Source organism: Pongo pygmaeus, chromosome 13 (genome assembly GCF_028885625.2).
Source record: "Pongo pygmaeus isolate AG05252 chromosome 13, NHGRI_mPonPyg2-v2.0_pri, whole genome shotgun sequence".
Lineage (NCBI taxonomy): Eukaryota > Metazoa > Chordata > Mammalia > Primates > Hominidae > Pongo > Pongo pygmaeus.
Genome location: NC_072386.2, coordinates 85,405,575 through 85,426,855, shown reverse-complemented (window position 1 = coordinate 85,426,855; position 21,281 = coordinate 85,405,575). Strand labels below are relative to the sequence as shown.

General features: G+C 41.8%; 1 protein-coding gene across 13 annotated transcripts in view; it reads right to left on the bottom strand.

Annotated features, from left to right (window-relative positions):
• Positions 1 to 21,281, bottom strand: part of AOPEP (aminopeptidase O (putative)) — a 430,010-nt gene that overhangs the window by 171,766 nt on the left and 236,963 nt on the right. For 12 of the 13 annotated variants that reach the window (XM_054502563.2, XM_063649702.1, XM_063649703.1 and 9 more), the window contains 2 exons: positions 20,557 to 20,664; positions 9,365 to 9,408 (listed from right to left, as the gene is read on the bottom strand). In XM_054502563.2, coding sequence (XP_054358538.1) covers positions 9,365 to 9,408; positions 20,557 to 20,664 — 152 coding nt within the window. Of the gene's footprint in view, positions 1 to 9,364; positions 9,409 to 18,195; positions 19,738 to 20,556; positions 20,665 to 21,281 lie in introns of those variants that run through there. The other variant, XM_063649707.1, reaches the window with a different exon arrangement.

The following is a 21,281-nucleotide window of genomic DNA, read 5'->3' as shown; positions in this document are numbered from 1 at the left end:
TACATTATAAAATCTGTCTTACCTCCATCTTCACACATTTCATGAGAAAATAAAGCAACTTCAAGCTTACTTGTGCACAGGTAGGAAAGTGTCCTTCACTGGCTTCCTTTCCAGCCAGAGAGGGACGTTTCTGTGCCCAGAACCTTGAGCCCAAAGTTCCTTTCACCCATCCTTCAAGCAATCTTCAGGAAAGCCAGAGCAAGAGGCTGACTTCTGGGCCAGGCACAGTGGCTCACGCCTGTAATCCCAGTGCTTTGGGAGGCTGAGGCAGGAGGATCACTTGAGGCCAGGAGTTCAAGACCAGCCTGGGCAACATGGCAAAACGCTGTCTCTACTAAAAATACAAAAATTAGCTGGGCATGGTGGCATGCGCATATAGTCCCAGCTATTTGGGAAGCTGAGGTGGGAGAATGGCTTGAGCCTGGGAGGCAGAGGTTGCAGTGAGCCGGGATCACACCACTACACTCCAGCCTGGGGAGAAAGTGAGACCCTGTCTCAAACCCCCAAAAAGAAAAAAAAAAAAAGAGGCTGTCTTCTGAACTGAAAACAAGTCTCCACCTTTCCCATAAGATATTTAAGAGGAAGATGCAGAATTTGGAAAGGACTTAGAGCAATAGTGACGATCAAAAGGGGAAGAGCCCACCAGGGAGGTAAAAGGAACTGAGGTTAAATATCCCGGAGAAGAGAAGTCCGAGGAGCGACTTAATTGCTATTTTTGAGTGATTTTACAAAAGACAGTGAACAGCTGCTGTGCATCAGCATGGGGGAGTGAATATGAAGACATGGACATAAATTTCCTTTGGGGAATTTTCGCTTACAGACGCTTCTCTAGGGGTGGCAGGGAGTGGGGGCTGGGGAGTTGAGCCCTGGAATGTTATTAAGTGAGGTCCAAAGTCTTCACCAGAGAAGACTGAAAAACAGGCAACATTCTCTATGTGGCGAACATTCGCTGGATGGCTGCTGGGCAAAGGTTCTGTGGAAGGCTGGGATGGGAAAACCCAGGGAGTGACTGTCGATTAGAGATGTGTAATAGACACCAGGCAGAATGCTACCAGCGCCTGTAGAGATGATGGTCCTCTAGGTGTTGAAGAACCACTGCTGCAGGTGGGATAGGTAAAACAGGACAAGAGGAGGTGCATCAGGAGAGGCTTCCTAAGAAGGCCATGCATGACTGGGTCCTGGTGGGGCAAAGCCAATAGAAATGGAAGAAAAGCACATCGGGGCAAAGACAGCAGAAGCAGGAATGCCATTGCAGTAGTGTGCAGACTCCGTTCAGCTCAGTGGGGCTGGCCTCCAGAATGAGCGAGAAAGAAAATAGGGGGTCCTGCGGGGACTCTGGAGTCCCTGCTACTGGGCCCTGCCTTTGTCAAGGAGGCTCTGGAGCACAGCTGCAGAGGGACACGGCAGAGAACTGAGTCAAGGAAGAAAAAGCAGAGAAGAGGCTGGAGGCAGGGAGACCACACCAGAACTTGCAGAATGTTTCTGCAGGAGGCAACGAGAGCGGCCCACATGGAAGTGGCGTGCAAGGGACGGATCTACAGGGCAGCACTGAAGCAGTCCAGCTGCAGGGTTGGGAGACTGTGCAGATAGTGGGCCCCAGGAATCTCTGCAAGATGACTTTCCGTAGGAAGTATGTGGCTGCATACAATTTGCCTGTGCCACAGTCTTCGACCAACTCAGAGGGTTAGTTCATTGGCAAATTCTGCTTTAACACAGTACTTGCACACACAGATACTATTCTACAGTGGCACTAAAAGTGAAACAAATAAAAAGTCCTCTATCCACTGCCAAGAAAAGGCATAAAAGTAGAAGTTACTGCTTATTGAACACCTACTGTGTACCAGACACAATAGACAGAGTATCATCTATACTTGACAATAACTGTGCAAGACCAATAATAATAATAATTATTATTATTATTATTATTATTATTATTATTATTAGAGACAGGGTCCCACTTTGTCACTCAGGCTGGAGTGCAGTGGTTCAATCTCAGCTCACTGCAACAACCTCCTCCTCCTCCAGGGATGAAACGATCTTCCCACCTCAGCCTTGCGAGTGGCCAGGACTACAGGCATGTGCCACCACGCCCGACTAATTTTTGAAATTTTTTACAGAGACAGGGTCTCACTATATTGCCCAAACTGGTCTTAAACTCCTGGCCTCAAATGATCCCAGCCTCCCTAAGTGCTGGGATTACAGGCATGAGCCACCACACCCAGCCAAATGACCAATATTATTGTCTTAATCTTAGAGACAAACAAATACAGGTTCCAAGAAATTGAGAAATGTATCCAAGGCCACACAGATGGTATTTGAAGAGCTGGGATTTGAACCTTTGGTGCCTGGCTATGAAACCCCAGCTTTTCTTTCCATGCTAAACTCAGGCTTCATGACACATGGGTTTCTACTATGGAACTGACAAGCTGGCAGAAGGGGTGGGCCTGTGCCTGCTCCAAACCATGCCGACTTCCCCCTCTCACTAATCTCTCCTGCTGAAGACACCCTGGCTCCTGCTGAAGACGGCCTGGCTCCTGCGTGGTTGCTCTGTTTGTCAACCCTTCGGTTACATTTCTGATTTCTGAAGAGATCAGGAGACCCTTGGGAGGGGCAAAAGTGTGAGAGCAGGAGAACTTGTCAGTGAGCTGCATCCAGAGGCAAAAGGCCCTCTCCGTGAATGAAGAGAACATGTGTTTTCAGATCACTTTTCTTTGGAAAGGTTCAAAGCATCTTATAACCATTATTCATTTCTCATAATATCCCTGTGAAGTGAGTGTCAATTGTCATGTGGCTTCTTAGCATAGGAGCATAGGAGGACTCTGACCCAAGTCAGCAAAGGAAAAAAATCCAGGTTTCTAAACTTCCGGTATCAGTGTCAATATCACACTGCATCATGCCCTATTTGGGGATTGTTAATGTGGAATAAGATGTTAAATTATGAGAGAAAGATGAAAGCATTAATTCCAGCTGCTAACAAAAACTTTTAAGGTACTATGAGTGGCCTTATCTCCCAAGGAATCATGGGACACCATAGGACAATGTTTAATTTTCAGGGAAGAAATGGACTAATATGTTGTAGAAAGAACATAGCATGCAGGTAGCTCAGGGAAGAAACAGGATGTAGGTCTCAGGAAGAAAGATGACATGTGTGCAGGTTCTGCTGTTTGGAGCATAATTATTGAAATGACACTGCAGGTGAATTTTTAGGTCTGGGATTGGATTTATGCAGTGGTTAAACTAAAAGCTGACTTTTTCAAATCAGGATACTCAGAATCCGAGCCAACGGTGAATTTTCTCCCTCTGAGGTCATGTGGCTTAAATAATCGCAACAGACAAGCAGAAGCATTTCCACTTAGCCAGGACCCAGAACTTACAGGAAATTACTCTTCTGCATGTCTGATCACTATGGAAATTGATTTTATACAGAGAGCTAAAAGTACATAGACCCATGACTGCGAGTCCTGCATATCCGTACTAGTGAGCGCGGACTTTCCGCCTCAGTACTGAAACCCAGGCCTTAGCCCTGGGCCTCCTGGGTATGAGGAACAGCAGGTGGCTTTGCCCTCTGGCTGGCTGTTCCCTAGTGCACTCCCACATCCTATAGGGCATCTCTGAGTGTCAATGGTCTCCAGTTCCTCGGAGCTATAAATTTGGTCACACTTAGTTAACACAGCAGGGGAGAGAATATGCTAACCACCTGGCATGATACTGGTTAGAAAAACAAGCTGTGTGTAAAGTCAAAAAGTAACCAATTGTTCATCTCTTTACGAAGTTAAAATAAATCAACAGGCTTGTGTGAAGATGGTGTTGCCCATGCCTGTATTTGCTCGCTCAGTTGATTTCCAAGGTGGGGTGACAAGAATGGGGATTATTGGACAGATCTGCTACTTGTGACTATCAACGTGTTGCTTGATCAAGAGAAATGTCTTCATCACTCTTGGCTCCTGTCTTCAGCTCTTGAGATCCTAAACATCACAGTCTGTCAGTGCCTCTGAAGGGAAGCACACAGCCCCAGCAATTTTCACATGAATTAAATGACAGACTTAAAGAATTTGGAAGTGCAACTAGATAGAGGTAAGGCAGCGGAAACTGCAGAGCTCAGGGTCTGGAATGGAAAATGCCCTTTTCTGGAATTCAATTTATATCTGTGTCGATGTTTACATTTAGTTTACATGTTTAAATTCCCTCTCTACATGTGGGTGGATCTCAAAGCTGTGCACAGTTACTTATTTTCTTCCTTTTTTTTTGAGACAAGGTCTCACTCTGTCTCCCAGGCTGGCGTGCAGTGGTGCAATCTCAGCTCATTGCAGCCTCAAACTCCTGGGCTCAAGCCATCCTCCCACCTCAGCCTCCTGAGTAGCTGAGACTACAGACATGCACCACCACACAGGCTAATTTTTTGTATTTTTGGTAGAGATGGGATTTTACCATGTTGGCCAGGCTGGTCTCCAACTCCTAAGCTAAAAGTGATCTGCCCGCCTTGGCCTCCCTAAGTGCTGGGATTACAGGCATGAGCCAAGGTGCCCAGCTGATTTATTTTCTTGATCAAAACAATTCATTTGTGCTTGGGTAGATAATAAAGATTGCTGAGGTCACACTTATAAAACAAGTACTGTGTAGTTCCGTGGGGGAGAAACAGTATTAGATTAAAACAAACACAGGAACATGCACACACAAACACAGTAACTGATGGGCAAGGAAAGAAGTGGCAGCTGTTACTAACACTGGAACACCAGGCAGCAAGGACACTGGCATAAGGCGTTCCACGGGGCTCTTTAACCAGGAGAGACTGCTGCTCAGGATTGTCTGGGTTTTCTTCTGAGCACTTCTAGTTTTACCTGACAGAATCTTTCTGCCTTCCAATGCTTGCCCCTTTCACTCCCTCTGCCCCATCTAGACTCCCCAAACACCTGCCCTCCTGCATTTCCACTGCTACTTCAGAGTGTGACTTAGTGGCTAAGAAAGAAAGGTCGGACTCAACTTTCACAACCAGTCAACCAAGTCTTTTCTGTGGCAACTCTGAAGTATGCCTTGGCCGTTCATTACTCTCAAACCCACCACCACGGTCACCGTCCCTGCCATAGCTCCAGCTCTCCAGGTCTCTTGACTGAACCACTCTATTGGTTTCTAATTGTTCTCCTGGCTTCTAGTCCTCTCCGCCCCCATCTCTCTGCCACACTGTCCTCGGCAGGTGTCTTTCCAATCTGTTGACGGCACTGCCTTCCTTAAGCCCGTTAGAGGTACAGGTGCCTGAAGGCTCAGAGCTGGGACTGATGAGACCCTCTCTGTGTCCCCAGGACTCTCAACCTCAGCAGAGCACTTCCTACATGGAGTCATAATGACTTGTTTCTGTTTCATCTTCAGTAGTCGGCTAGGAGCCTCCTAGGGCTACTCACGGGATTTATTCCTCTCGGTTCCCCAGTGTCCAGCCCAAAGCCTGGTATGGGAGATGCTCAATAGAGAATGTTGAGTAAATCAAAGCAAGAGAACAATGCAAAGGCAGTAAGGCCTAGAGAGTGCCGGCCCCTGAACACTGACAGACTGGTCTAATCTGAAAAACCTTGCCTCATCAGAACGGCTCACGTGCCTAACAGATGTGCCCAAGGATCAGTTTGCAACAGAGGCCAAAGATTAGAGGCTCCGGGGGGTAGGTGTGGGGCCTTTGGAGACCTAGATAAAATTGGTACAATATGTCGCACAACTAATAGGGTAAACAGTCTGTTTTAATAGCTGAACTAGATTCTGAGATTAGTTAGCAGGCAAAAAGATTTTGAATTTCAAAATACATTCTGGTATACCTGCTGAAATCAATTCATTGTAAAAATGAAATCTCCTTAGCTTTTAAGGAGATTTTTTTAAAAAGAAGCTTAAGCCTGCTAGACAAAACATGATCCTAACCGGGAGAGGTATCCTATCAAAAGGCATGTGATTGGTGATTGGGGGCCACCATTAAGACAGGGACACTGCTCTTAAGTTCCACAATTACAACAACAAAAGTCTCTTTGTGGGCTCAGTGTGCAGCCTCAATAAATATTCACAATGATAAAATCCAGGTTCCCCCAGAGCTAGAGGGCTCAGGGGCCATCCAAACGAACTCCATAACCTTATTAGGAAGAGGATTAAAAGAGAGACCTCCAAAACTAAAAATGCACTTTGTTGCTTCAGTGAAAATTACTATATTTATGCCCTAAGAAGTTCTTTTGAAAGAATGCATAGTCACCACTCAGAAACAGACTTTGGTGACAGCCTAAGAAAGTAATACACCATTTCTATTAATTTTCTTTTTTTCTCGGTTTTAGTTCCTAAGGAAACTGCTTCATTCTGTGAGAGGACCTGAAAAGTTATTCTGGGGTAAGTACGAAGAAAAGGAAAAAAATATATCCTGCAGGTAAACTGTCTTCTTGATCTTAACAGCCACATGTGATGGGATTTTTGCATGAAGAAATCCCATATGTCTGGTTTTTTTTTTCCAAGACAGTAAATCTGAAAACATTTCAGACCTCCCAAAACAAGCCACATTTCCTTTGAGCAGCCTCCTGAAACACTCAAAGTTTTATCCAGGGAGACTGCGTGGGGCCTTGGAAATCTTGGCCAATTTCTAAGGCCCCACGCAATCTCCCTGGATAAGATTTCTTCAGCATCAAAAGGCATGAACATGAAAAGGTAGAAACAAAGAAATTTATCAAATATGGGTATGTTAATCCTTTATGATGCGTGGCTTGCTTTATGTGTGTGTATAGTGGGCATAAAAACACAGTTAGTGAAGTAAGATCTAGTGTTTGATAGCACAGTTGGGTGTTTAAAGCTAACAGTAGTTTGTTGCATTGTTAAAAATTGCTGGAAGAGAGGAAGTGAAACGTTCCCAACATAAAGAAGGGGTGGATGTCTGGGGTGACTGATGTCCCAGCTGCCCTGGTCTGATAATTCCACATGGTATGCATGCACCAAAATACCACATGCACCCACAAATACAGACCACTATTAAGTATTGAAAAACCTGACTAACAATAATACTTCTACTACTGAAGAAAGAATTTGGAGCCATTCTGAATGGAAGGTGAAAGAGAAGTTTACACAGAAAAAGCCAAACAAAAACCCAATGCTTAGAACAAAACTTCCATGTCCTCATGAGCCCTGGATCCTCTCCTGAATCTGCATGTCATCTCCTGCACCTAGTCTGGTAGCATAAACCCTGACACTGTACCCTGGAGACACCCAATTCACACTGCCTACAAGACAGGCTCATTGACATGGAGGTTACTGGCCCTGCATGAATCTAAGTCTATGTCTGTGTCAAAGAATTCATTTCCACACTTGGAAATCTGTTCCATGCATAAAAACATAGCTAAAACTGTGGGTCAGAAATGAGGCAAGCAATGTTAACTCTTCTTCAAAGAAATGTTTACTTTCTCAAGATGCCTCCGTTTAATGTTTGAATACCAATTTTGCTATTAGAAATTATGTTGACCAGGCGCGGTGGCTCACGCCTGTAATCCCAGCACTTTGGGAGGCCGAGGCAGGCAGATCACGAGGTCAGGAGATTGAGACCATCCTGGCTAACGCGGTGAAACCCCATCTCTACTAAAAATACAAAAAATTAGCCGGATGTGGCGGCAGGCGCCTGTAGTCCCAGCTACTCGGGAGGCTGAGGCAGAACAATGGCTTGAACCCAGGAGGTGGAGCTTGCAGTGAGCCAAGATCGTGCCACTGCACTCCAGCCTGGGTGACAGAGTGAGACTCCGTCTCAAAAAAAAAAAAAAAGAAATTATGTTTCAGGGTATTCACTTTTTAACGCCTAAATCAAGATAGGAAATTAGGAGAGAGTTGGAATGAATGTATTTTAACCCCAAACATTGGTTCTAAGACCCCTCTGCAAACCCTGTCGGTGGTCAGCCAGCCTAAAACTGGGTACCTCCAAAAATGAGAATCTCCCTCCTTCCAGGGCAGTGAGCTGGTGCTGAGCAGTGTACTGAAAAAACACGGGCCAGATCCAGATGGGCCTAATTCCATCTATGCTGTTTTGCTTGCTGAGGGATCTTGGAGTCTCAGTTTCCCCATTTGTAACATAGTAGATAAGAGCATAGGTTCTAGAGCCAGACTGCTTGGGCTAAAATCCCAGCCTGCCACATACAGCTGTGAGATCCTGGGCAGCTTATTCAGCCTCTCAGTATCTTGGTCCTCTTGTTGGTATAATCGGGATAAAAACATCATGGACCAAATAGTGTTGTTTTGAGGATTAAATGAGTGTCTGTATGTGCTCAACTTCAGTGTTGGCTTATAATAATCACTATCATGATGATGCTGAACAGCACTGTAGTAAGAGTTAAATGATTTCTGTATCTAGATCCTGGATCCAGTGCCTGATACACAGAGGATTATAATATCTACACCAATCATTAATTGAACACCTACTTTTAAAACATATGCTAGCTCCTTTAATCCTCTCTAAAACCCTGATAGGTTAAAAAAATAAAATTTGGGAGGATTATGTGACTTGCTCCAAATGTCACAGTTAAGAAGTGGCAATCCCAGCACTTTGGGAGGCCAAGGCGGGTGGATCACTTGAGGTCAGGAGTTTGAGACCAGCCTGGCCAACATGGCGAAACCCCAACTCTACTAAAAATACAAAAATTAGTGGGGTGTGGTAGCACACCCCTGTAATCCCAGCACTTTGGGAGGCTGAGACGGGTGGATCACCTGAGCTGAGGAGTTCAAGACCAGCCTGGCCAACATGGTGAAACCCTGACTCTACTAAAAATACAAAAATTAGGCGTCGCGGGTGCCTGTAGTCCCAGCTACTTGGGAGGCTGAGGCAGGACAATCACTTGAACCTGGGAGGCAGAGTTTGCAGTGAACCGAGATCGCGCCACCGCACTCCATCCTGGGTGACAGAGTGATACTCCATCTCAAAAAACAAACAAAAGAAGTGGCAGAGCTGGGTTTAAAAATCTAGGAGAGCCTGATTTTACATCCCAGCTCTTACTACTCCACTACATATTTTCTTTTAATTAAACAGTATTTCCTTGTATTAAGCCACATTAACTGGAACTGCCCTGAGTTTTCGAAACTTCCTCTCCTCCATTCTTTCCGCAGCAGCAAAGGCCACATATTGCGCTTGCCTTGCCTCCCATACCACTTTCGGGGCTCCTGACTTTGGGGATCTTCAGTCGTGCACACTGGCTCCCAGTATCCACTGGGGCTCGTCCCAAAGTTTGGCTGATGATCCTGTACTCCCACTGGCAGAACTAGGCCCCTGCCTCTATTAGACAGAAAGACTGAGCTTTCTAGGCTGTGACAAGCCAACCAATGGCAATGTCATTTTTAACATTAAAACTGGGCTCTTAATTCCTAAATTGGTCCTTACCTTTTTTCTTCTGGAATGTTCTCCAGTAGCATTTGAAGGAAATCCTGGGATTAAAAAAAGCAAACCATTAATGATGTCCATCAATAAATAACTCTGCCTGGAACCATGCCAGAGGCTGAGTGCTCCCAGCTACTGACAGCTCACCTGCTAGAGAAGCTAGACCTATGCTGACTTAAAAGACTATAGACTCAATTTATTAATTTCCCAGGGTTTCAATCGAATCATTGAAAGAGATCTGTTTTGTAAAAACCAAGAACACATTAAAAAATGGAATGTTCATTATTCTGACCTAATCCAACAGTCTATTTTGTTTTGTGTTTAGCCATTTTCAAAAGGCTGGACATCAAGTAAAGCATTATCCCTCTCTACTCCCCCATCGCCTCCAATTCCTGAACCTTCCCTAGAGATAACTGTACTCCTAGAGGCTAGGAACTAACTGCAACTCTCTTGCATTGCTCTACCAAATGGTAAAGATAAATATCAAGATGATAAATATGCCATCAAGGAACAAAGATGTCCACAACTCCAAGCATGGCTCACAAGCCCCTGCGTACATCTGTAGCCTCTTCTCATGCCCTTGTACAAGTCCTCGGTCACTGGACATTTGAGATGTTTAGATGATAAGTTTTTTAAACCTAAAGGCATGGCTTACACACACATACACACACACACATTTTATTTTCCTTTACTATGGAAAATTTCAAGCACAATCAAAAGTAGACAAAACTTTCACATACCCATCAATGCACAGCCCATCCCGCCCTATCCACTTTCCCTCTTCCTGTGTTATATACAACCAAGCCCCAAACATTACATAATTTCATCAATAAAGGTTTTAGTAAATATCTCTTATTTACTCTTAAAACATAACCACAAAACCATAAAGACCTAAAAAATTGAAAATATGAATGTTCGTTTATATTAATTTGTACTGTGAGTATTATGACCCCCTTCTCCAGCCCATTTCATTCTGGAATCTTGATTTGTTCTTAACTAGGGTTGTCAGATAAGAAGAGATGCCCAGTAAAATTGGGGGCATAATTACATTAAAAAATTATTTGCTATTAAACTGAAATTTGAATTTTACTGATTTTTCTGTTCTGTATTTTTATTTGCTAAGTGTGTAACCCTAGTGTCAACCTTTCCTCATCTGAAGATTTAATAAGATATACTTTGTATACTTCGGATAAATACAGAACATGAAACAAACAAGAACAATATTTAACTTTCTTGGAACTTGATGATATTGAGTAACAAGTAAGATCTATACTTGAAGTTTTTATTTTAATAAATAGAAAATAATTTTTTAAAATGGGTCTGCCCAAACATGACAGACAAGAGTCACTCCAGACTAAGCCCTCCCAATAGAACCAAGTCTGCAAATACAGACTCCACACAAGACTCTGATGACACCCATTTAACTGCAGACTGAAGCCTACCAGTAGAACCAAGTCTGCAAATACAGACTCTACACAGGACTCTGATGACACCCATTTAACTGCAGACCGAAGCCTCCCAATAGAACCAAGTCTACAGATACAGACTTCACACAGGACTCTGATGAGACCCATTTAACTGTGAGATGGAAGCAGTAGCACAGATCTTCGCGTTACAGAACAGCTAGAATTACAGAGGAATAGAAATCTGCAAACCATTTGTATGACGAGGTGTTCTTCTTCTATTATCACACAGAAATACAGCTACCACTACACTAGTGAAGCTGGCTGTCTGATTTCTACATGTTCATGGGTGGTCACAGTCCATTTCTTCCAGAGACAAAGTCTCCCTATTAAGAACATTAATGAAATATTTATTTCTCGTAATGTCTGTTCTCCTTCTGAGACTTGTTTATTGCTGTTTGACATGAAATAACAGTACAAACAGTAATAAAACAAATGTTTAAAAAAATGGACCATGCAAAGAAAATGGGAGCGGGGGGACAACCCCAAACTGACTGATGCCTCACAACTGAAGTTGTTCCTTGCACCTGCAGTGGATATATAGAGAAAAATACCAAAGGAAACAAGAGCAGTATTTAGAATGCAAAGAATTATTTGTGCTTGAGGTTCTTAGTTATCATTTTTATTACTTAAAAATTATTTTGCAAAAAAGTTGAATTAGACATTTATTTATCACAATCTAATATATTATTTTATAAATTTAATATCTTAATAGATAACTTTGTAGATTAATTTCTCACTGGCTTGTGGATAGGATTTTTGATTCTTAAAAATCCAAGTCCTTGTAGGGGCCGGGTACGGTGGCTCACGCCTGTAATCCCAGAACTTTGGGAAGCCAAGGCGGGCAGATCATGAGGTAAGGAGTTCGAGATCAGCCTGGCCAACATAGTGAAACCCTGTCTCTACTAAAAATACAAAAAATTAGCTGGGTGTGGTGGTGTGCACCTGTAATACCAGCTACTTGGGAGGCTGAGGCAGGAGAATTGCGTGAACCTGGGAGGCAGAGGTTGCAGTGAGCCGAGATCGCACCATTGCACTCCAGCCTGGGTGACAGTGCAAGACTCCGTCTCAAAAAGAAAAAAAAAAAGTCCAAGTACCTGTAATGATAACTTTTTACTAAGTTTACTTCATTATCTCCTTGTAGCCCATACTAATTTATCCTATATTTGCCTGGTAATTTATGCTCAATTATATGGGGGGAAATTACATTAACTCAATGGCAACGGGGGGAATTTAATTGCACGAGAAGCAGGAAATTCAGAGTTAACCTTAATTCTGCCCTTTTGCATTTTCCAGTTACAATTGGATCCTTCTGTACAGGATTGCAGAGCACAAGTATCCAGAATTGGGTGTTGAGTTCAGGGTAAGCGCAGGAGGCCCTGGGAACCCTGCTTCGTGTTGAAGGAAGATGGTTGTCCTGCCTCCCAGTGGGCTGTGATCCTGGAGCACCTGCCTCTTCCTGCCTCAGAGCTCAGGCCTGCAGGCAACAGAGCAGTGAGCTGGAGGCTGCCAGCGATGCTGGGGATGGCAGGCCCAGGGGATCGCAAAATCCTAATGCCTTGGGTATCTCTAAGACATGGGGCTGCATTCCCACAGGCTATGGGAATGTCTCTCTACAGCGTTCGATATTCTTCTGTTCTGTGTTCCATCCCATTCAAGATAGCTGGTCTCATCCAGGCAGTCTCTGTACCATCTATCAATGGAATTAACCCACTGGCCCTTCTTATTCCTGTCATAGATTCCATCTTTAACCATGAAACACTAGTTTTCCTGTTTCTTTTTATAAATTGGCATATACCTCTAGAGTGGACTTATGACAGAAGCTTTTTCCACTTTCTACAGCACAAGAAAATAAAAAGAAAAATGTCTCTTATGATTATTCCTTCCTGCACCACCTCTTTTCAATTCTTTCACCTGTCTTCTTTCTTTCCTACAGTGTATTGTCAGTTTTGTGAAAGCAAATTACAAATCTTATTTGGACAAAGAAGACTTTTTTCATAGCTGCTTCTAGAATCATTTGACAAAGTTAGCTAGCAACAAATAGTAGGGGCCCCAGTTTGTCACCTCTGCAGTGTGCCTGAACACAAATTAAAACCAAAGCCCACCCCCACTCCCCAAAATCTATTGATAAAATGATAGATTTATTTGAATCTATGAAGGGGATGAAATTCTATCTGGACCCTTAGCAATGGTTACAAGCCCACACTCCAGTCAGAAAATACATTCCTTTAGAATTTTTTTTTCATTTCCTACTCTCCTAATAATCTATATGCCAATCAGTTCCGTCGCATACAGCTTGTTTTGATTAACACCTAACAACACTAAATTAAGCACTACACATTTTTGAAAAACTAACACTGATTTTGGCACATGGCTGATTTGGTAACTATTTTTTAGTCCTGGTGAAAGTATTCAACAGAAAGCAGGTACATGTAGATTCTACTAGATAAACTGACACCGGCTTGACTATTACATGGGGCTAGCAATTTCTGTCAAGTATTTTATGAATAATTATCATGTTCATGGGGAAGGGGTGGGAGGTAGTAGAGGCAAAACAAAATATTGAAGGAAGGACAGCATTGGCAAGATAAAAACTGAGAAGAAATGAAAGTGTCAGGAAGAAGTTATTGTTACACTCAAGAGAGGGCTTTTAGTGGGGACTACAAGGATGATAATATTGGCTGGACACGGTGGCTCACGCCTGTAATCCCAACACTTTGGGAGGCCGAGGTGGGCGGATCATGAGGTCAGGAGGTCGAGACCAACCTGGCTAACACGGTGAAACCCCATTTCTACTAAAAAATACAAAAATTTAGCCATGCGTGGTGGCGGGCGCCTATAGTCCCAGCTACTCGGGAGGCTGAGGAAGGAGAATGGCGGGAGAATGGCGTGAACCCGGGAGGCGGAGCTTGCAGTGAGCCGAGATCGCGCCACTGCACTCCAGCTTGGGCGACAGAGTGAGACTTCATCTCAAAAAAAAAAAAAAAAAGATGATAATATTGAAATGCTGGACAGGGAGGGCATTTGGAAGGGAAAGGATTAAGACGTAAATTGGAAAAGGAAGAACTTTAGGGACTTCTGAGTAAAGAAACTGGATCATAGACCTTCATCATCAATAACTAACTAGCAATTTACGCAAAACACAAACCATTAAAGTAATTAAAAACATAACCAGCAGCGTTCAAACAAGGACAGCCTCATGGCATAAACTTCAAGAAGATGCAACTAAGAAAGAAATCTAAGATTCAAACACAGCTTCTAACTTTCCCTCTGCACCAACCCCCAGCCTCATGCTTAGCAATAGTAGTACTGGTAAACTGCATAAACACTGCAAATTCTCACAAATATCCACACATTTGGGAAAAAATAGGAATATCTTTGTCTGTCTTCTTTTTTGCCTGTGGAGGGGCTGGAAGTGTTTGCTGGCAAGAGATGAGTAAAACGTGGGAAATAAACAACTGAGGATGACTCTCTTTGGTGAACTGCTCATGTTCTAGGGCTGTCACCTAAATTGGAGGAACAATATTAATTGAGAGGGAATTAATTAATATTAATGCAGTGGGAAAAAGCTGCACCCATATTAGGTCACAAGAATCTTGGCAGGGGACATTTAACAAGTTTTCAAGAGCAGCACAACCACATTTTCCCAACAAAGCCTGTATACAACTCCAGTGGAGCTTCTCTCCTCCTCCCCTGTACACATAACATCCAAGTTTCAAACTGTAGCTCAGAGGGAGAGAAAAACAGGCAAAGTGCAAGTTGGAAAAGGAATCAAAGATAATGTTCCAATACATATGAGAATAAACGAAAGGTCAGGAGAGTGCTACCCAAGCTGAGAATGAGTAAAAAGAAACGTATGGCAACCATGCAAACTAACACAACAACTCACATAGAGAGAAAGCAGCACAACACATAAAAAATAAGGAATCCCGCCTTGAAGAAAACATAATCCAAGGAATAGAAGAAAATGCTCCATGAATACTTTACACTATAAAATAAATTAACAGCTACAGAAAAAATAAGAACATAAATTTGGTAAAATGAAAGCTCAAAGATAAGTTGACAAAACAACAAAATGAAATGAACATAGAGATTTCATGGCAAAGGTAATAAATTAAGGACCAGTACAGGAGCACTAATAGAAACAGCAAGGAAAAGAACAGACATTAAGGAAAATAACACTAATAATAAAGGGGTTGCTTCGGATTAATACAGGTCATGAAGAAGAAAAAGATAAACACAATTGGAAAATAACAGCTATAGAGGACAAAGATGATATAACACAAGGAAAACTGGTAACCTTGAAATCCAGAACCCTGCAAGGGGGAAAAACGAATTCAAAAATACAATGAAGACATACTTACTGAAAGAGGAAAGAATAGAATCTAGGACTAAAAATAAAAATGCACACTATTTTTCCAGGGGGAAAAAAGATAGAAAACCATAGACACCAAGCCATTTCCTGATAAAATTACTAAACTTCAAAGATAAGGAAAGAATTCTTCTGTCATCTAAGAGGCAGAAAGGGGGAAAAGTAGGATGACTGCAAAAGTTTCCACAGCAGGATTTAATGCCAGAAAGCAGCTGAGCCATGTCTAAAAGTTTTGAGGGCATGAAAATGTGACCCAAGAATATTATATCCAGTCAGTTTATAATTCAAATATAAAGACAACAGGCAAGCGTTCTTTTTTTTTTTTTTTTTGAGACGGAGTCTCGCTCTGTCGCCCAGGCCGGAGTGCGGTGGCGCACGATCTCGGCTCACTGCAAGCTCCACCTCCCAGGTTCACGCCATTCTCCTGCCTCAGCCTCCCGAGCAGCTGGGACTACAGGCGCCCACCACCGCACCCGGGTAATTTTTTGTATTTTTAATAGAGACGGGGTTTCACCGTGTTAGCCAAGATGGTCTTGATCTCCCGACCTCGTGATCTGCCCACTTTGGCCTCCCAAAGTGCTAGGATTACAGGCGTGAGCCACCGCACCCGGCCCACAAACATTCTTAAGCAGTAAGAACTCAGAAATCATAGAGCCTGTGAGTCCGCAACTTGAACACAAATTTGATAATGAAATTCAGCCAGCAAAGAGCTGAATCAAAATAAAATATTCATGAAAAAAGGTAAAATAACTGGTGGTAAATACTGAAATCCTTTAACAAGCCAAGATTACACAACTGTGAAAATTATGGTTATAGTCAATTTTGTAAATGAAATAAACCTTAATATATAAAAATAATAATTAAGAAAAATTTAGAATTAAGGGGAAAGTAGTTAAAGTACATAACTATTTAATTCCTCATCTTTTTTTTTTTTTTTTTTTCCCTGAGATGGAGTCTCGTTCTGTCCCAGGGTGGAGTGCAGTGGCATGATCTCGCCTCACTGCAACCTCCACCTCCTGAGTTCAAGCTATTCTCCTGCCTCAGCCTCCTGAGTAGTTGGGATTACAGGCACTCACCACCATGCCCGGCTAATTTTTGTATTTTTAGTAGAGACGGGGTTTCACCATGTTAGCCAGGCTGGTCTCGAACTCCTGACCTCATGATCCACCTGCCTTAGCCTCCCAAAGTGCTGGGATTACAAGCGTGAGCCACCGTGCCCGGCCAATTCCTCATCTTTTACAGTAGTGAATAAACTGATGTTTTCTACAAATGGAATATATAAGTAAAGGGAAAAAATAATTTCAACCTCTTAATTCTTTTATAATAATGTTTCTTAACCATAAAACATTCTTTTAGAAAATAATCTTTCTTACATTTATCTTAAGTTTGGGAAGTTATCTCCACTTTAGTTGCTTTTTCATTCATTAAATTCAAGTAAAAGAAAATTTAAAACACTTCATTCAAATGCACATATAATATAATCCTATTTTTATAAAATTATTTCTGTCCAGTGACATCAATGTCTGTATACACACATATACCATATATACATACATACACAGATACATATATATATATATCATGTATAACATATAAACATTGAGGGATAAATAGTATGATTTCTGGAATGTCATTCACACAATATTAATTATAGGTATTTCTGGGTGGTGGGATTTTGAGTAATGTTTCACATTCTTTGTATTTTTCTGCATTGCTTATAATTTTTTATAATGAGTATATGCCAGTTGGAAAAGCAATAATTTCCAAAGTTAATACAAAGCTACAGTAATCAAGACAATATGCTACTAGCACAAGAATAGAAATAATGATTAATGGAATCAAATTGGGAGTCCAGAAGTGAATGCTTACATTAATGATCAACTAATTTTTGGCAAGGGTACCAAGGCAATTCAATGGAGGGAAAGAACAGTCTTTTTAACAAATGGTTTATGGGACAACTGGATATTCACATGCAAAAAAAAATTAAGTTGGATTGTAATCATCACAACATATACAAAAATCAATTCATCACACCTGTAATCCCAGCATTTTGGGAGGCTGAGGTGGGTGGATCACGAGATCAGGAGATCGAGACCATCCTGGCTAACATGGTGAAACCCCGTCTCTACTAAAAATACAAAAAATTAGCCAGGCGTGGTGGCGGGCGCCTGTAGTCCCAGCTACTCGGGAGGCTGAGGGAGGAGAATGGCGTGAACCCCAGAGGCGGAGCTTGCAGTGAGCCGAGATCGCGCCACTGCACTCCAGCCTGGGTGACAGAGCGAGACTCTGTCTCAAAAAAAAAAAAAAAAAATTAATTCAAAACAGATCAGAGGACTAAATATAAGAGCTAAATGCAATAAAACTCTTAAAAAAAAAAATAGGAGTGAATCTTTGTGACCTTTAATGAAGCAACAGTTTCTTAGTTATGACACTTAAAGCATAATAAACCAAAGAGAAAATAGATACACTGGACTTCACCAAAATTAAAAACTTTTGTGCTATAAAGGACACCATCAAGAGAGTAAAAACACAAAACATAAAATAAAACAAAATATTTGAAAATCATATCTCTGATAAGGGACTTATATCCAAAATATATAAAGTACTCTTAAAACTCAATAATAAAAGACAATCAAAATTTTAAAATCAGCAAATAATCTGAATAAACATTTCTCCAAAGAAGAAATGGCCCATAATCACATAAAAAATGCTCAAAATCATTAGCCATCACAGAATGCAAATCAAAACCTTCATGAGCTATAATTTCACACCCACTAGGATGGCAATAATAAAAAAATCCAGAGGGCATTAAGTGTTGGCAAGTGCGTGAAGAAACTGGAACCCTTGTGCATTTCTGGTGGGAATGTAAAATGGCACAGCCAATAAGGAAACAGTATGGCAATTCTTCAACAAGCTAAACATAGAATTATTGTATAACCCAGCAATTCCACTTCTGGGTATATACTGAAAACAACTGAAAGCAGGGACTTGAACAGATATTTTATTCACTAATGGTCATAGCAGTATTATTCACAATGGCCAAAAGATGAAAAAAATGCAAATGTTCATGAAAGAATTAACGGGTAAACAAAATGTGGTATATACATGCAATGGAGCATTCAGCTTTAAGAAGGGAAGAAATTCTGGTACATGCTGCAACATGGATGACCTCTGAAGACATTATGCTAAGTGAAGTAAGCCACATACAAAAGGACAAATACTGTGTGGTTCCACTTACATGAGGTACCTAGAGGAGTCAAACTCATAGAGACAGAAAGTACAATGGCGGTTGCTGGGGCTGGGGGAGGAAAGAATGGAGGGTTATCATGATGAAATATTAATGGTATGGGAGATGGATGGTGGTAATGATCGCACAAAAATGTGAATGTACTTAATGCCACTGAACTGTGAACTCAAAAATGGCTAAAATAGTAAATTTTGTTTTGTATATTTTATCACAATTAAATGAAAATTAAAATAAAAAAGAATGAAGTACTTATACATGCTATATGAACCTTGAAAACATTATGTTAAGAAAGCCAGACACAAAAGGTCGCAAAGCATATGATTCTTTTATATGAAATGTCCAGAATAGGCAAATCCATAGAGACAGAAAGCGGATTAGTAGTTATGTAGGGCTAGGGGAGTAAAAATGGGGAAATGACTGCTAATGATTTCTTCTGGGTTTGGTGAATATGTACTAAAATTAGATAATGATGACAGTTGAACAATCTTGTGAATATACCAAAAACCACTGACTTGTAGACTTTCAAAGGGTTAACTTTATAGTATGTGAATTTTATCTCAATAAAGTTGCTATGAAGAAACAATGAAGTTATTCAAAAGAGATAAACAGGCTGGGTGTGGTGGCTCACACCTGTAATCCCAGGACTTTGGGAGGCCGAGGTGGGTGGATCACCTGAGGTCAGAAGTTCAAGACCAGCCTGGCCAACATGGTGAAACCCCATTTCTACTAAAAATACAAAAATTAGCAGGGTGTCGTGGCAGTCGCCTGTAATCCCAGCTACTCGGGAGGCTGAGGCGGGAGAATCACTTGAATCTGGGAGGTGGAGGTAGCAGTGAGCCACGATCGCACCACTGCACTCCAGCCTAGGCAACAGAGTGAGAATCTGTCTCCAACAACAAAAAAAACAACAAAAAAGAGAGAAGCAAACGAAGAACTGAACAGTTTGGTTAAGAGAGCAGTAAGAGTTCCATGGGAAGTGAAAATCAAAACCTCCAAAGTCATGGTAAATACAATGCACTTATTTCACACTGCATTCTCTTGGTGAGAAGTGGCTTCAAGCAGTAGGAATTTGTACTAATCAGTCAACCAAGCATGTAAGACTTCTGAACCAGTTTTTAAATTGCCTTTCCAAATATATGCTTAGGGAGGATTTTCCCCACATCCAGTACAAAAATAAAAAGAACATAGAGGAACAGCCATCCGGTCTTGTTACGCTCATGTGATTCTTCCATCTGTGTTCAAATTATACGTGCACATCCTTTACATCTAACGTTGTAGATAATGAGACTCACAGCTGTATATGAGCACAATTATAAAATACGAAAAAGGTCCATTAGTCCAATCTATGCTAAGGATGCATCACTTGTTTTCTATTAGTTATGAGTGTCATTTTTCAGAGCCTGCCACTCCTTGTTAACTCCCTTGCTATGTGCTGCTTGGCCCCATACCCATACGAGCTGACAGGGTCTCTCTCTGATAGTTTTGTGGCCAGGCTGTCTGCATATTTCAGTGTATCTTGTTATTAATCTATTGATCAAATATATATGGAGTAGCTACTGTGTGCCAATCATGTGCTAAGTACTGGTGAAATAGAATGGTCTGGCCTTGTTGGGCATATACGTAGAGTGGAAGACAGCGAAAAGAAACAAATAGCCCCATAATGAAAACATAATTACAGACAATGGCAATGACAATGAAGGCAATGGAAAGGGCAAAGGTGTGGGACACGTGGGCCTGGATGCAGATCTGTTTAGCCGGGTGACTTGGAGCCTGTGGCATTCAAACTGAAAACTAGAAGGTAAGAAGGAGGCGGTCTTCCAAAGATAAGTCCAGGTAAAAGGAACGGCAGGATTGTTTTATTTTTGTCTTTAAGGTCACTTAAACTATCACTGTGTACAAGACAGCTTTGGGTTACAGTTTATTTCAAAACTACAGAGGGATCACCTTCCCTGAAGCAACGCTTTCTTTGTGTCCATTTCATTAACTTCCTATTTTTCCCACTGCATTAAATGGGAAACCTTTTCCCTACTCTTTAATACTGGCATAATCTAATCTTCATGTGCCATACCCGCTCCAGTCATACATCATGGACTCAGGAGGACCCATAAGTTACCTGGGAAAGAATCAGCTGTCCATGAAATGTGTGCACAAATTTTCTTAAAAATGAAAAATAGGTTTCATCTCCAAGTCTTTTGGCAAGAAACCGAAGAAGGAAGTAGCCCTAGAAGAAAGAAAGAAGAGAGAGAAAAAGAGGCCTGCTATGAGTTCATAAAAAAATGGTTATATAGTCAGCCCTACCTAACCCACAGTGCACTTGTGCATCTAGAATGTGCTGTCCTACCTGTCCCTGGCTGCCCTTTCCATTTTCACCAAGAAGGCGTGGCCTGGAAATTAATTAGTTCTCAACTCCTTTGTTAATGTTGTCATCATTTCTGTTTGGACTTGGTTCACGTGAAGACTAGTTGTCCATCGCAGATGAAAACAGAGGAGAGACCCAGCTCTTCTCTACTCCAGCTACCAGGAAAGGCCTTTACAACAGAAAACACTTCCTTCTCACCCATGTCTTTCAGTTGGAACCTGACAGCAATGTGAGAGTTCTGCTCCTCAGGCGGGGAGAACAGAGGTACAGGGCAGGGAATATTTCAGCCTTTGTTCATTCAGTCTTTCCTAACTTGGTCTCCTTTTTTGGGCCTGAAGTGCTTTAATTACTGAACGCTCAGATATCCAGCCAGTCAGATATCATTACAGTATTTTCGCCTCAGTCTTGTTACTAATCATCGTTTAATTGTGTGGCCTAAAAAGTGCTGCACCACAATCACTGGCTTCTGCAACTGACAT